This window comes from Lactuca serriola, chromosome 6 (assembly GCF_051521515.1).
Source record: "Lactuca serriola cultivar US96UC23 chromosome 6, Lser_US96UC23_V15, whole genome shotgun sequence".
In the NCBI taxonomy this organism is placed as follows: Eukaryota; Viridiplantae; Streptophyta; class Magnoliopsida; order Asterales; family Asteraceae; genus Lactuca; species Lactuca serriola.
The window spans coordinates 12,265,148-12,277,842 of record NC_136413.1 but is presented as its reverse complement, the minus strand read 5'-3'; the positions used below and the strand labels follow the sequence as shown (position 1 = coordinate 12,277,842).

Sequence of the window (12,695 nt, the reverse complement as noted above, 5' to 3'; positions counted from 1 at the left end):
TTTTAAAAATTTATATATTGTTCTGGGGTTGATATAAGGTTTCTAAAGTACTAGGTTTCTGCAACGAATCTTGGGAACAACCTTCAACCTCTAAAGCTTTCAACCATTGTAGTCAATCAAACTCCTTGCTCAAGGTTGGTTGTTCACTGGCCCAACCATAAATAACATAGGCGTACGTTCCATATTTATTTATGGTATGACTTATGTATGGTACTAACCTTAATTGAGGTGTTTGACCTAAAGGGTTGAGTTGGTAGTTTTAGTTAGAGGCATGTTAGAATTTTATTAAGTGTTCTCATTGCAGGTCAGAGTATATATAACTATTATATATTATTGTTGGTGGTGTTTGAGGTATTATTAAATTTTGTTTTGTACTTCAATACAATCAAGCACATATGTCACACCCCGGCCGTCGGCGGAAACACAGGGTAGTGTAACGTCATTTTTCGTATCACAGTTATAAAACATACATTGAACAATACTAAAGAAAATACATACCTTTATTGATGATTGAAAGTTCCATTATTGTTTTCCTAGTATTTATTACATAATATCCGACTATGGCATATTTCTTAATAAACAGAAAGATAATAGTAAAACTTCTCTTGTTCGAATACATACCAGCTTTTCAAGTTCCTGAAAACACATGCATTTCGTCAACATAAAGTTGGTGAGTCCACAGGTTTTGACTCCATAAAATAATACATTTTCACACATTCAAAAGTATAGCTTTGAAAGTATTATTTTGACTCTCCAACATTTAGTATGTATATTAGGTATAATAGTATACTTATCAATTAAGTGTTATACCTAAAAATTTCTTAATCTTAAGGTATAAGTAGGGGAAAAGTTATACTTAACATTAATACTTGTATACGACAAGGTATAATGTTTCTAACAATTTGCTACCATAAGCCTATAACCGCTACTATGACATAATACCTCTGATAGAACACACTCATGATTTACCATGAGAAACAAACACACTCATGATTACCATGAGAAACAACACCGTACGCTTCATCGATGCCGGAATAATAACAAATAAAAGGATAGTTCATCACTTGCTTTTGGTTGACTATAGCTAACAATCAAAAGTGGGGTGGTCAACCCGTATACTAATTATACACGACTTCCTCGCTCACACGGGATTAACGGTTACAGTTCAGAGGATTTCCGCTAAGATCCCCAATCTTAGTTGATGAATACAATTACTCATGTAAACTTTGACGGATTCCTATAGCTCTAAAAACAAAAGCATCTTGTTGTCTAAAACCCTAAGTTACTAGACTATGCTTTTAAACATTACTCCTAACTTCATAATATTTAGGCAATATAACAGCTATATATCTTGAAGTAAAACCAGGTTTTATCTTGACCTAAAACCAGTAATAACAACATATAACGTTTCTAGTTTTATCTTGACATAAAACTATTAATAACAATACCAAGTTTCATCTTGACATAAAACTAGCAATAATAACATATAACATATCCATTTTTATCTTGACATAAAGCTAATAATAACAACATATAACACATCCAGTTTTATCTTGACATAAAATTATAACAGCAACATACTATATAACTTAACATTTAGAACTTTCGAATATAACTTCGGTATTATATCGCACACAACATATATATATAGAATCCTAAGTATAACTAAAGATCTACATTAGTAAATTGACATACTGATAAGTTAATAATAGTTGTATGTATTCAAAATGTTATATTTAGATCAATCATATCCCGGTTATCATAAATATATAGTATCATATAGACATAATAACAACATATATATATATATATATATATATATATATAATAACTAGCATGCATTTTCCCCTGAAATATTAGAAAGTGGGGCCGTGAAACTCACCCTAGTAGCGTGATTTTAGGTTATCTAAGCAATACGGTCAGCGTGCGAGATCGTCGGGGCTCGGGATGCAGAATGGCCTCAGCAAAGGAGAGAAAGGGAAGAAGTTTTGGTGTAAGAATGGATGAAGTTGGACTTGATATTTATAGTAAGGTTTTTAGAAACCCATGTCGTGAGTGTCATAAGGCTCACGTCGTGAGTCTTGCATGATCACCCCCGTAGACTTGCCATTTGCGTCCCTAGCTTCGGAAGCTGGCCATGTGACTACTCACGTCATGAATAAACCCTTGTTCATGTCGTGAGTTTGGATTTTATCTTGACATAAAACTATTAATAACAATACCAAGTTTTATCTTGACATAAAACTAACAATAATAACATATAACATATCCAGTTTTATCTTGACATAAAACTAATAATAACAACATATAACACATCCAGTTTTATCTTGACATAAAACTATTAACAGCAACATACTATATAACTTAACATTTAGAACTTTTGAATATAACTTCGGTATTATATTGCACACAACATATATATAGAATCCTAAGTATAACTAAAGATCTACATTAGTAAATTGACATACTGATAAGTTAATAATAGTTGTATGTATTCAAAATGTTAGATTTAGATCAATCATATCCCGGTTATCATAAATATATAGTATCATATAGACATAATAACAACATATATATATATATATATATATATATATATATATATATATAAAATAACTAGCATGCATTTTCCCCTGAAATATTAGAAAGTGGGGCCGTGAAACTCACCCTAGTAGCGTGATTTTAGGTTATCTAAGCAATACGGTCAGCATGCGAGATCGTCGGGGCTCGGGATGCAAAATGGCCTCAGCAAAGGAGAGAAAGGGAAGAAGTTTTGGTGTAAGAATGGATGAAGTTGGACTTGATATTTATAGTAAGGTTTTTAGAAACGCATGTCGTGAGTGTCATAAGGCTCACGTCATGAGTCTTGCATGATCACCCCCGTAGACTTGCCATTTGCATCCCTAGCTTCGGAAGGTAGCCATGTGACTACTCACGTCGTGAATAAACCCTTGTTCATGTCGTGAGTTTGGATTTTATCCCCTTGCAGCCTCGTCACACCTTTTAGATTCCGAAATGTGGCAAAATGTCTCCTCACATCGTGAATAAACCCTTGTTCACGTCGTGAGTTTAGTTGGCTTAGGGTTTCTGAACACTGAATATTCGGAAGGCCATAACTTTTGCATATGAACTCCGTTTTTGACGTTCTTTATATGCACACGTAGGTATTCACGAGTACTACAACTCTCTTTTAGACTTAAGTAGCTAATTCTAAGTCTATTTTAAATTCTTCTTATTATAGAGATTTATAGTGTTCGGTTTATCATAACTTCTTCATGCGAAGTAAGATTCAAACGTTCTCTATACTTTTGGAATCGTATGGATGTATACTTTGAGTTGTATCAAAAATAAAGTTCATATTTGTATTAGAATTTATCATGAAATACATAGTACTTTATCACATTACATGATTAGCATAATCAGATGTGATTGTTATTGACTTATTTTGGCTAGTGTTGAATTCTCCTGCCGTTAGAACAATTTCGTCCCGAAATTTATCTTGTGGGTAAGGTTTTGTCAAATAGTTGGGGGTATTTTTCTTTCATCTGATCTTCGCGTTCCCAAGTAAATTCAGGTCCTCGCAAAGAGTTCCATCGAACTTTCACTATGGGAATACGACTTTGCTTTAATCGTTTAACTTCTCGATCCATAATCTCAACAGGTTCTTCTACAAAGTTGAGTTTCTTATTGACTTGTATTTCGTCGAGAGGTACAACAAGAGTGTCATCGGATAGGCATATTTTGAGATTTGATACGTGAAAAACATTGTGTACATTACTTAGCTCTTGAAGCAACTTGAGTTGGTATGCGACAGAACTAATTCTTGCCAGAATTTCAAAAGGTCCTATATATGGTGGGTTTAGTTTGCCTCGTTTCCCGAATCGAATTGCACCTTTCCAAGGAGAGACTTTCAACATTACTTTGTCTCCAACTTGGAATTCTAAAGGCTTACGTCTTACGTCATCATAACTCTTTTGATGATCACGTGCAGCCTTTAATCGATCCTTACTTTGCACGATCTTTTCAGTTGTCTCGTTGATTATTTCGGGTCCAGTACGTAAGGTATCGCTTGTACGTTCTTTGGCCATCTGCATATCTCCAACTTCTGCCCAACATACTGGGGAAGGACATTTTAGTCCTTAAAGAGCCTCAAACGGTGCAGCCTTGATGTTGGTGTGTTGACTATTTTTGTAGGAAAACTCAATTAACGGTAAATGAGTATCCCACACATTTTCAAAGTCTATTACATAGGCTCGGAGCATATCTTCTAAAGTCTGAATGGTTCTCTCACTCTGACCATCAGTATGTGGATGGTAAGTTATACTCATGTCTAGACGTGTTCCTAAGGAATTTTGTAGAGATTGCCAAAATCGTGAAGTGAATCTACTATCACAATCAGAAATAATAGAACTTGGAACTCCATGAAATCTAACAATTTCCTTAAGAAAAACTCTAGGCAGCTTCTCCATCTTGTCGTTCTCCTTAATTGGTAAGAAATGGGTAGACTTAGTTAATCTATCGACTATTACCCAAATAGTGTCGAACCCACTAGGAGTTTTAGGTAACTTAGTGATGAAGTCCATTGATATCTGCTCCCATTTCCATTCAGGTATATCCGGTTGTTAAAGTAAACCTGAAGGCTTTTGATGTTCTGCCTTCACTCTAGAACAAGTCAAACATTTGCTCACATAAGTAGCAATTTTTGCATTCATGTTTGGTCACCAATAATGTACTTTTATGTCTAAGTCCATTTTGTTAGACCCCGGATGCACGGAATATCTGGACTTGTGGGCTTCTTCTAAGACCAAGTCCCTGACTCCACCGAACTTAGGTGTCCAAATTTGGTTCATAAAGTGTCGCATTCCGTCATCTTTTTGTATAAGTTGCTTTTCCATTCCTCGCAAGGCTTCGTTCTTGATGTTATCTTCTTTTAGAGCCTCAAGTTGAGCTTCTCTAATTTGTGCAGCAAGGTAAGAATGGATAGTTATGGTTAATGCTCGTACCCGACGGGGTTTAATATATTCTTTCCGGCTCAAGGCATCTGCTACCACGTTTGCCTTTCCAGGATGATAACGAATCTCACATTCGTAATCATTCAACAATTCGACCCATCTTCGTTGTCTCATATTAAGATCTTTTTCGTCGAAGATGTGCTGGAGACTCTTGTGGTCGGTAAAAATAGTACACTTAGTACCATATAGGTAATGTCTCCAGACTTTTAGTGAAAAAACTACAGCTGCCAATTCAAGATCATGGGTAGTGTAATTATTCTCATGCACCTTAAGTTATTGTGATGCGTAGGCGATAACCTTTCCTCTTTGCATCAACACACATCCCAATCCTTGATTTGATGCGTCGCAGTATACAACGAAATCTTTTATCCCCTCTGGAAGGGTTAGGATTGGTTCACTACACAACATTTTCTTTAGTTTCTGAAAAGAAACTTCTTGTTTGTCTTCCCAATTGAACTTCGTATTTTTGTAGGTTAGTGTTGTAAGCGGCTTGGCTATTTTGGAGAAATTCTCTATGAATCTTCGGTAATAGCCAACAAGTCCTAGGAATTGACGCACCTCGGTTGGCGTCTTTGGTGCTTCCCAATTCCTAATTGCTTCAACTTTGGATGGGTCAACATGAATCCCTTCGTTGCTAACTACATGACCTAAAAATTGTACTTCTCTAATCCAAAACTCACATTTGGAGAATTTAGTGTACAACTTTTCTTTTCTTAGTAGTTCCAAGATTATTTGCAAGTGTTGACCATGTTCTTCCTTGGTTCGTGAATATATCAATATATCATCGATAAATACAATCACAAATTTATCCAAGTATGGTTTGCAAACACGATTCATGAGATCCATAAACACTGTTGGGGCATTGGTTAGTCCAAAAGACATAACTAAGAACTCATAATGACCATAACGAGTTCTAAATGCTGTTTTTGGAATCTAGTCTTCTTGTACTCTGAGTTGATGGTATCCTGATCTAAGATCTATCTTTGAGTAGTTGTAACGCCTGTGTTTCTGGGCCTGTCATTAATGTTGATATAATAGTCTAGGTTAACCTTTGTAACCCATTTTGAAATATTAAGAGTGTATTATTTGAGTATTATGTGTTTTGTGCTTAATTGCTTAATTATGTGGTTTGATTAATTAAGAATAAAAATAAGCGTCAAAATTTAAGTATAAAATAAACTTAATATCTTTGGATAATGTTGTAGTAGTTGAAAAGAGGTTTCCGAATATATATAGAACGCCCAAATCTGACTTCGTATGAGGAAGTTATGATTTATCGAAGTTTCGACTTAGCGGTATGCAGCCTGAAATACTCGATCTGAGATCGAGCGGTTTTTAGCCGAAACAATCTAAACGAGGATCGAAGGTCTCGTTGTTGGTATCGAAGCGATAAAAAGTTAGGCGAGAACGGACGTCAAACAAAGAAGTTATGAATTTATAACGAAGTTTTTCTGTCCCGACCTATTAAAAATAAATAATAAAAATAAAGTCAAAATTAGCCGACGGAGTCTAAACGAAAGTTGTAGAGCGTAGTCTCACCTACACGTGGATATAAAGAACGTCGAAAACGGAGTTCGTATGAAGAAGATATGAATTTTCGAAGTTTATTAAATAATTAATAATTAAATTTAATTATTAAATCCAGCATTATCCAAAGAGGAGTCATCAGACTCATCCGAAGTACGCCCAACGTACTCGTGTACGCCCCGCGTACAGCGAAGCATGACACGCCTCGCACTCAAGTTCTTCAGATACGTAATCAATGACGATTCTGAGGCAGTACGCCCCGCGTACTCCGAGGCTCCAGCCTCCTATAAATAGGATGCGAGGGCAGCCGACTCCTTTGCTATTTTTCTCTCTTCTCTCTCCCGTTTTGCATCGATTTGCGTGCCAGAAGTACCCCGAAGCCCCGGTAATATTCTCGAGCCCCGAAGCAAGTCCCGAGATCCCGAAGATCCCGAGAAGGGCGGTTCCCGAGCCGAAGCTCTGCCCGCGAGAAGTTCGATTTTTGTGGAGATCTTCCAGATCTACCAAAGAATACTAATTCTACAAGCCGTAGTGTTGTGTGATCGTCTTCTGATCAAGTGAGTGTATACTACCTTTCATAAACACGATAATAATACAAGTATGGTTTGAGTGTATTAAGTATATTGTTGTTTATGTGTATAATTTTGTTGTTATAAGTGTGAATGTATATTCATTCTCTTATATCTCATAGATCTGATTTACTTTCTATGAAATACGTGTTATGTGGGTGTGCCTCATCTGTTATGTGGAATATGTATTGAAGGAAAATGATATGCAGGTTTTAAACTATGTATGAAAATATATATTTTCATCTACTAATATGTTGGGTAGAACATGGGTAGATAGTTGGTGTGTAATAAACAGATGAGAGGCCTCGATGTTGTTGTTGTTGTTGATCTAGTTATTCAGTGGAGTATGGATAACGACCACATAATCTTTCTAGACAGTCTAGTGGAACGCTAGCAGGTTCATAACATGTAGGTGTTGTGAACGATGTGTTCACCGGTGTACTCTATCCCCCTCATGGTTGCCTTTAGGATATCTATTGTTGAGGAAACCCCTTAGCAGTAATGTCCGTCCCGATGAAAATCCTAGATTAGGTCCCTTGAGATAGATGTTATTTTAGGGACGTAAAGTGAGGATAACAGGAATGGGTAATCGGGATAGTGATTGGTTGGTGAAATTAAATATAATTTATTTATTGTGGGTTGAAAACCCTATATGCTCACCAGGCTCCCAAGCCTGACCCACTCAGTTTTATTTGTATTACAGGAAGTGGCGCAAGGGCGTAAGATGGATGAATCATCGAGTTGTTTTGTTTACATGTCTGTATATGTATATATTTGTGGAATGACTTGTAATGTTATCATTTATGCTTTATGGTCTGTATCGGAACATGACATCCCGAGTTTTGATTCTATAATGAAAATGCATCTCTTGATGAAATGCTTTGATAAATATTATTTTATCATGTTTTGTTTTGGGAACAAATTCCGCAACACTTTTAAATCAAAAGGATTTACTCTGAAATTATTTTAAAAAGCATAAATGAAATCGGTCTTTTCTGGCCGAGATTTTGGGGATGTCACAGTTGGTATCAGAGCATTAGTTTAAGCGAACTAGGAATTTGTAGGATTTCTAGAGTTAAACTTAGAATGCTAAGTGGAAATTTGAGTTAAGTGTATGTTGGATTTTAGACACGAGCACTAGTTTATTTTAGGAAAGTTGCCTAAAATGCTTTTATGTGCTAAATGTTATATGTTGCCATATATGATATTAATTGTTCAGATCTACGGTCTGTTACCGACCGGATCTGGAAACCTTATGTGTGTAGGATTCTAAGCGTATGTATACGGTATTAGAACTAGCATGTAAACGTTTCGGAGTAATAAGGATGATTTGAATATCTATTGTGAATGAAGATCTAAATTTCACCTTATTCGATGTGTAGATCAAAAATGGTGAGAACAAGGAGTGGCGTTGGAAACGCAGATGAAAACAGGAATGAACCGCCAGTGATTGAGCAAATACCTGTTGTAGCAGCAGCACCAGAACCAATAACAATGGCTGGGGTGCAAGCCATGATTCGGGCTATGCTAGCCGAACAAAGGGATGAGATGCGACAGATGTTGCATGATAATAGGGTCGAACCTATCATACCTTATCATGCGACAGATGTTGCATGATAAGATGGATGAATCATCGAGTTGTTTTGTTTACAAGTCTGTATATGTATATATTTGTTGAATGACTTGTAATGTTATCGTTTATGCTTTATGGTTTGTATCGGAACATGACATCCCGAGTTTTGATTATATAATGAAAATGCATCTCTTGATGAAATGCTTTGATAAATATTATTTTATCATGTTTTGTTTTGGGAACAAATTCCGCAACACTTTTAAATCAAAAGGATTTACTCTGAAATTATTTAAACAAGCATAAATGAAATCGGTCTTTTCTGGCCGAGATTTTGGGGATGTCACAGTAGTAGCTAGATCCTTGCAATTGATTGAATAAATCATCAATTCTTGGAAGCGGATAATGATTCTTGACCATTAGCTTGTTCAACTCCCGATTATCAATACACATTCGAAAGGATCCGTCCTTCATCTTGACAAACAAGATTGGTGCTCCCCAAGGTGAAAAACTGGGTCTGATAAAGCCTTTGTCAAGAAATTCTTGTAGTTGGCTAGATAATTCTTGCATTTCGGATGGAGCCAACCGATAAGGAGATTTTGCTACTAGTGTTGCTCCTGGAATTAAGTCGATTCGAAACTCGACTTGTCAGAAGGGAGGTATTCCAGGTAGATCTTCAAGAAATACGTCAAGGAAATCACATACTTGAGGTATGTCCTTGATTTCTTTTATCTTTCTTCTCTTATCTACAATGTGGGCTAAGAATGCGCTACATTTCTTATGTAGATATTTATGTGTCTTGGTACAAGAGATGACTTTGAGGTTTTTCCCAGACTTATCACCATAGATAATGAGAGCTTCGTCGTGTGGTAAGGGTAGTCGTATGGCTTTCTCATGACATAAAATTTTGGCGCGGTGTGAAGATAACCATTCCATACCAATTATGACATCAAAACTACCGATAGGCATTGGCATGAGGTTGACATGAAAAAGGTAGTTATTAAGAGTTAACAGATAGTTTTCTAGGATTTCATGTGTTTTCTCAGTTTGACCGTTAGCGATTTCTACTTCATAGATTTCTTTTAATATGCTAGACTTATGAATTAACAATTTTCTAAATGTCAGAGTTATAAAACTTCGATCTGATCCAGAGTCAAAGAGTATAGAAGCATATAAATTATCTATAAGAAACGTACCAGATACGACCAAAGGGTCCTGGATAGCCTCTCTGCTTCCAATCACAAACGCCCTGCCACGTCCTACGCCTCCTTGACGCCTTAACTCTGGACATTCTTTGTTGATATGTCCAACCTCCCCACACTCGTAGCATTTTCTTCCTTCACCACGGCCTGTCCCATTATTGGTTTGTTGATCGACTGTTGCAGGTATTGTGCTCCTGCAGTAACTAGCAGTATGCCCCTTTTTCTTGCACTTCATGCAGAAAAAACAGTCACCTGGATGATGACGGTTGCATTGATTGCACCATGAAGATTTTGGTTGAGTAGGTACTGTTGTTGTGGCTGCGTAGTTGGTTGCCACTTCTTGTCTTTTCTCAGATGATTGCTTGGGATTTTTCTTATTAAACTTGCGCTTTTTTGTTCTAGCTTTGGGAGACTCGGCCTTTGAGACCACTTTTGTTCCTTGGATCTCTATGAGGGTTAGTTGATGAGCTATCCTCTTGGTGATGTCATAAGTCATAGGCTTTGATGCGATCACCATGCCTTTGATTTGCGATGCTAAACCCCAGATATATCGCTCAATCTTTTTATATTCTGGGGTCACAAGTGCTGGACACATTACAGCAAGATCATTAAATCTAGCGGTATAAGCTTTTATCTCTGAACCCTTCATGGTTAGGGCCCACAGTTCTTGTTCCATTTTACGTATCTCCTCCCTAGGACAATACGCGTCTAGTAGCATCATTTTTAGCTCATCCCATTTCATGGAATTTGCAGTATCAATTCCCATTGTATTCACATGGCTATTCCACCATGTAAGTGTTGCGTCAGCGAAAGTACATGCTGCAAATCGTACTTTACAATCATCTAGACAAAAGCTTTTTTGAAAGACAGATTCTGTCTTTTCTATCCACCTTGTCAAATTCACTACCCCTTCATTTCCATAAAAGATTTTTGGCCTGCAATTCATAAAATATTTGTAGGTACATGTTCTAGTGGTCCCTACATGGTCTTCATTTCTAACTCCGTCTCTTGTGACATTAGATAGAGCCGCAGTAATTCTTTGAGCTATGATTTCTTCAAGTTGTATTGTACTTATTGAGGGGCTTATTTCTGGTGGTGGTTGTGGTTGTTGTTGTGTTGTTGATGGTTGGTTAGGGTTTAGCCGATTACTCCTTCTAGGCATTTTGTTTTAGTTCCTATTATAAATAATAAGGATTTTTATGAGTTTTGTTAATCATTTAATACACGAGTACTAAATACTCTAGTTATTATTCATAGCGTTAAACATAATAGACAACATAATGATTATTGTAACATATGCTTCATATTATTAACAGTGGTTACATCAGTTTATTTAGGTCTATAAGAGAAAAGTTTCTATAAACATTACAAAATTTGCAAGGTTTTCTACATGCTTGCTATAAACTTTCCTCTTTTCGCCTTAACTAGTCTGATTTTCTCTATTTACATAACCACTAGTAGTAGCTTATCTACCAGAAACCTAAGTGATGACCCAGCACGTCAGTGACATTAACCACTTGCTCTTCACGTGCTTGAGTTCTCTGCTCAAGACTTCCCATGCGTTCTTCATTTCTTGAGGTTTGATTGTAGAGCTCTAACTCTGCAAACCTGGCATTGTGAGTAATCATGTCATTATAAGCAAAATTTATATGATGAGGGACATCCATCACCGATTCCTGATCTCGTGTCCTTTTTCCTTCTAGCCTTTGCACTCTTCCAGAGAGATGAGTAGCCCTCCCTTCGATAATTTCCATCTTATCTTCAATTTTCACACTTTTCTCAAACAATTGAGATAAAGTGTTATCTTCAGAAGAATGTGGGAGATGTGGTCGAGATGACTGACCAGTCTCATACATCTTGGCAGATTTTTCTTCCGCCACCCATTTATCAATTATTTGTGCGATCCGTGCAGGTTCATCTTTAACTCTATGACTTCCTGAAGATGTTGCCTTCTGAATCTTCTTAAACATTTGCCATATCGGTATAGATTTACGTGCAGTGCGTTTTATTTTTACTCCTCCTGGAACTTTACGGTAAAGAGTGTTCAGTGGTGGTAGAGATGATGCCACCGACTCTTTCTCCTCCATGGATTCGCTTTCTTCCATTGGTTCACTCTCTTCCCATTCGTTGGAGGGTAAAGGTGCTCCATCGTCAGAAGGTATTGGATGAAAGGTGGTTGGATTTACAAGGTAGTAAGTATCGCCTATCATCATAGGGAATGAAAGTTCCTCTTCTTCATCTGCATCCTCGATGATTATCCATTCTCGTGAATGTGCCATGTCGGATTCCTATACATTTTGGATCTCCAAGAGTTTAGTCTATCAAATATTTCTCCCAAATTAAATAGTTCATATGATCTGATCATAATAAAATGTAGTTGCGCACCTACACCTAGTTGTGATAGGATCTATGCACATATAAACTTTAGTTGGAATATTTGATCTAAATCTGTGAGATCAAAAACATTCTAAGTATTAAGGAGTATTCTCATTGCGGGTCTGAGTCTTTATATATGACTCTATATTGTTATTTATTATATTCATGATTTTAATATTGTTTGTTACTTCAGGTCTATTTGATAGGGCTCCGGCCAACCAGGACTGTCGAAAGGGCAGGATCATTTTAGCATATAGCCGTTCTGAAATCCAACAACCCAAATCGACATGTCTATCCTTGTCACCGCTTCCGTAAGTAGTCCTTCAGTAGTATAATTAATAATACTTTTTATTTATAGGCTAAGGGATATACCTAAACCTAATAGAGTAAGTCCTAAACTATAGACATGCTTTCCTAAGAAAGTACTAGTTCACTATAG

General features: G+C 36.6%; 1 protein-coding gene across 1 annotated transcript; it reads right to left on the bottom strand.

Annotated features, from left to right (window-relative positions):
* Nucleotides 1–9,326: 9,326 nt before the first annotated feature.
* Nucleotides 9,327–11,042, bottom strand: LOC145059512 (uncharacterized). The gene has a single exon (XM_079007356.1). The coding sequence runs from the start codon at nt 11,040–11,042 to the stop codon at nt 9,327–9,329; it is 1,716 nt and encodes a 571-aa protein (XP_078863482.1).
* Between the last annotated feature and the right edge of the window lie 1,653 nt (nt 11,043–12,695).

What these genes read in the sequence shown, in the direction of transcription:
- LOC145059512 (XM_079007356.1), bottom strand. Translation starts at nt 11,042, where the DNA reads ATGCCTAGAAGGAGTAATCGGCTAAACCCTAACCAACCATCAACAACA.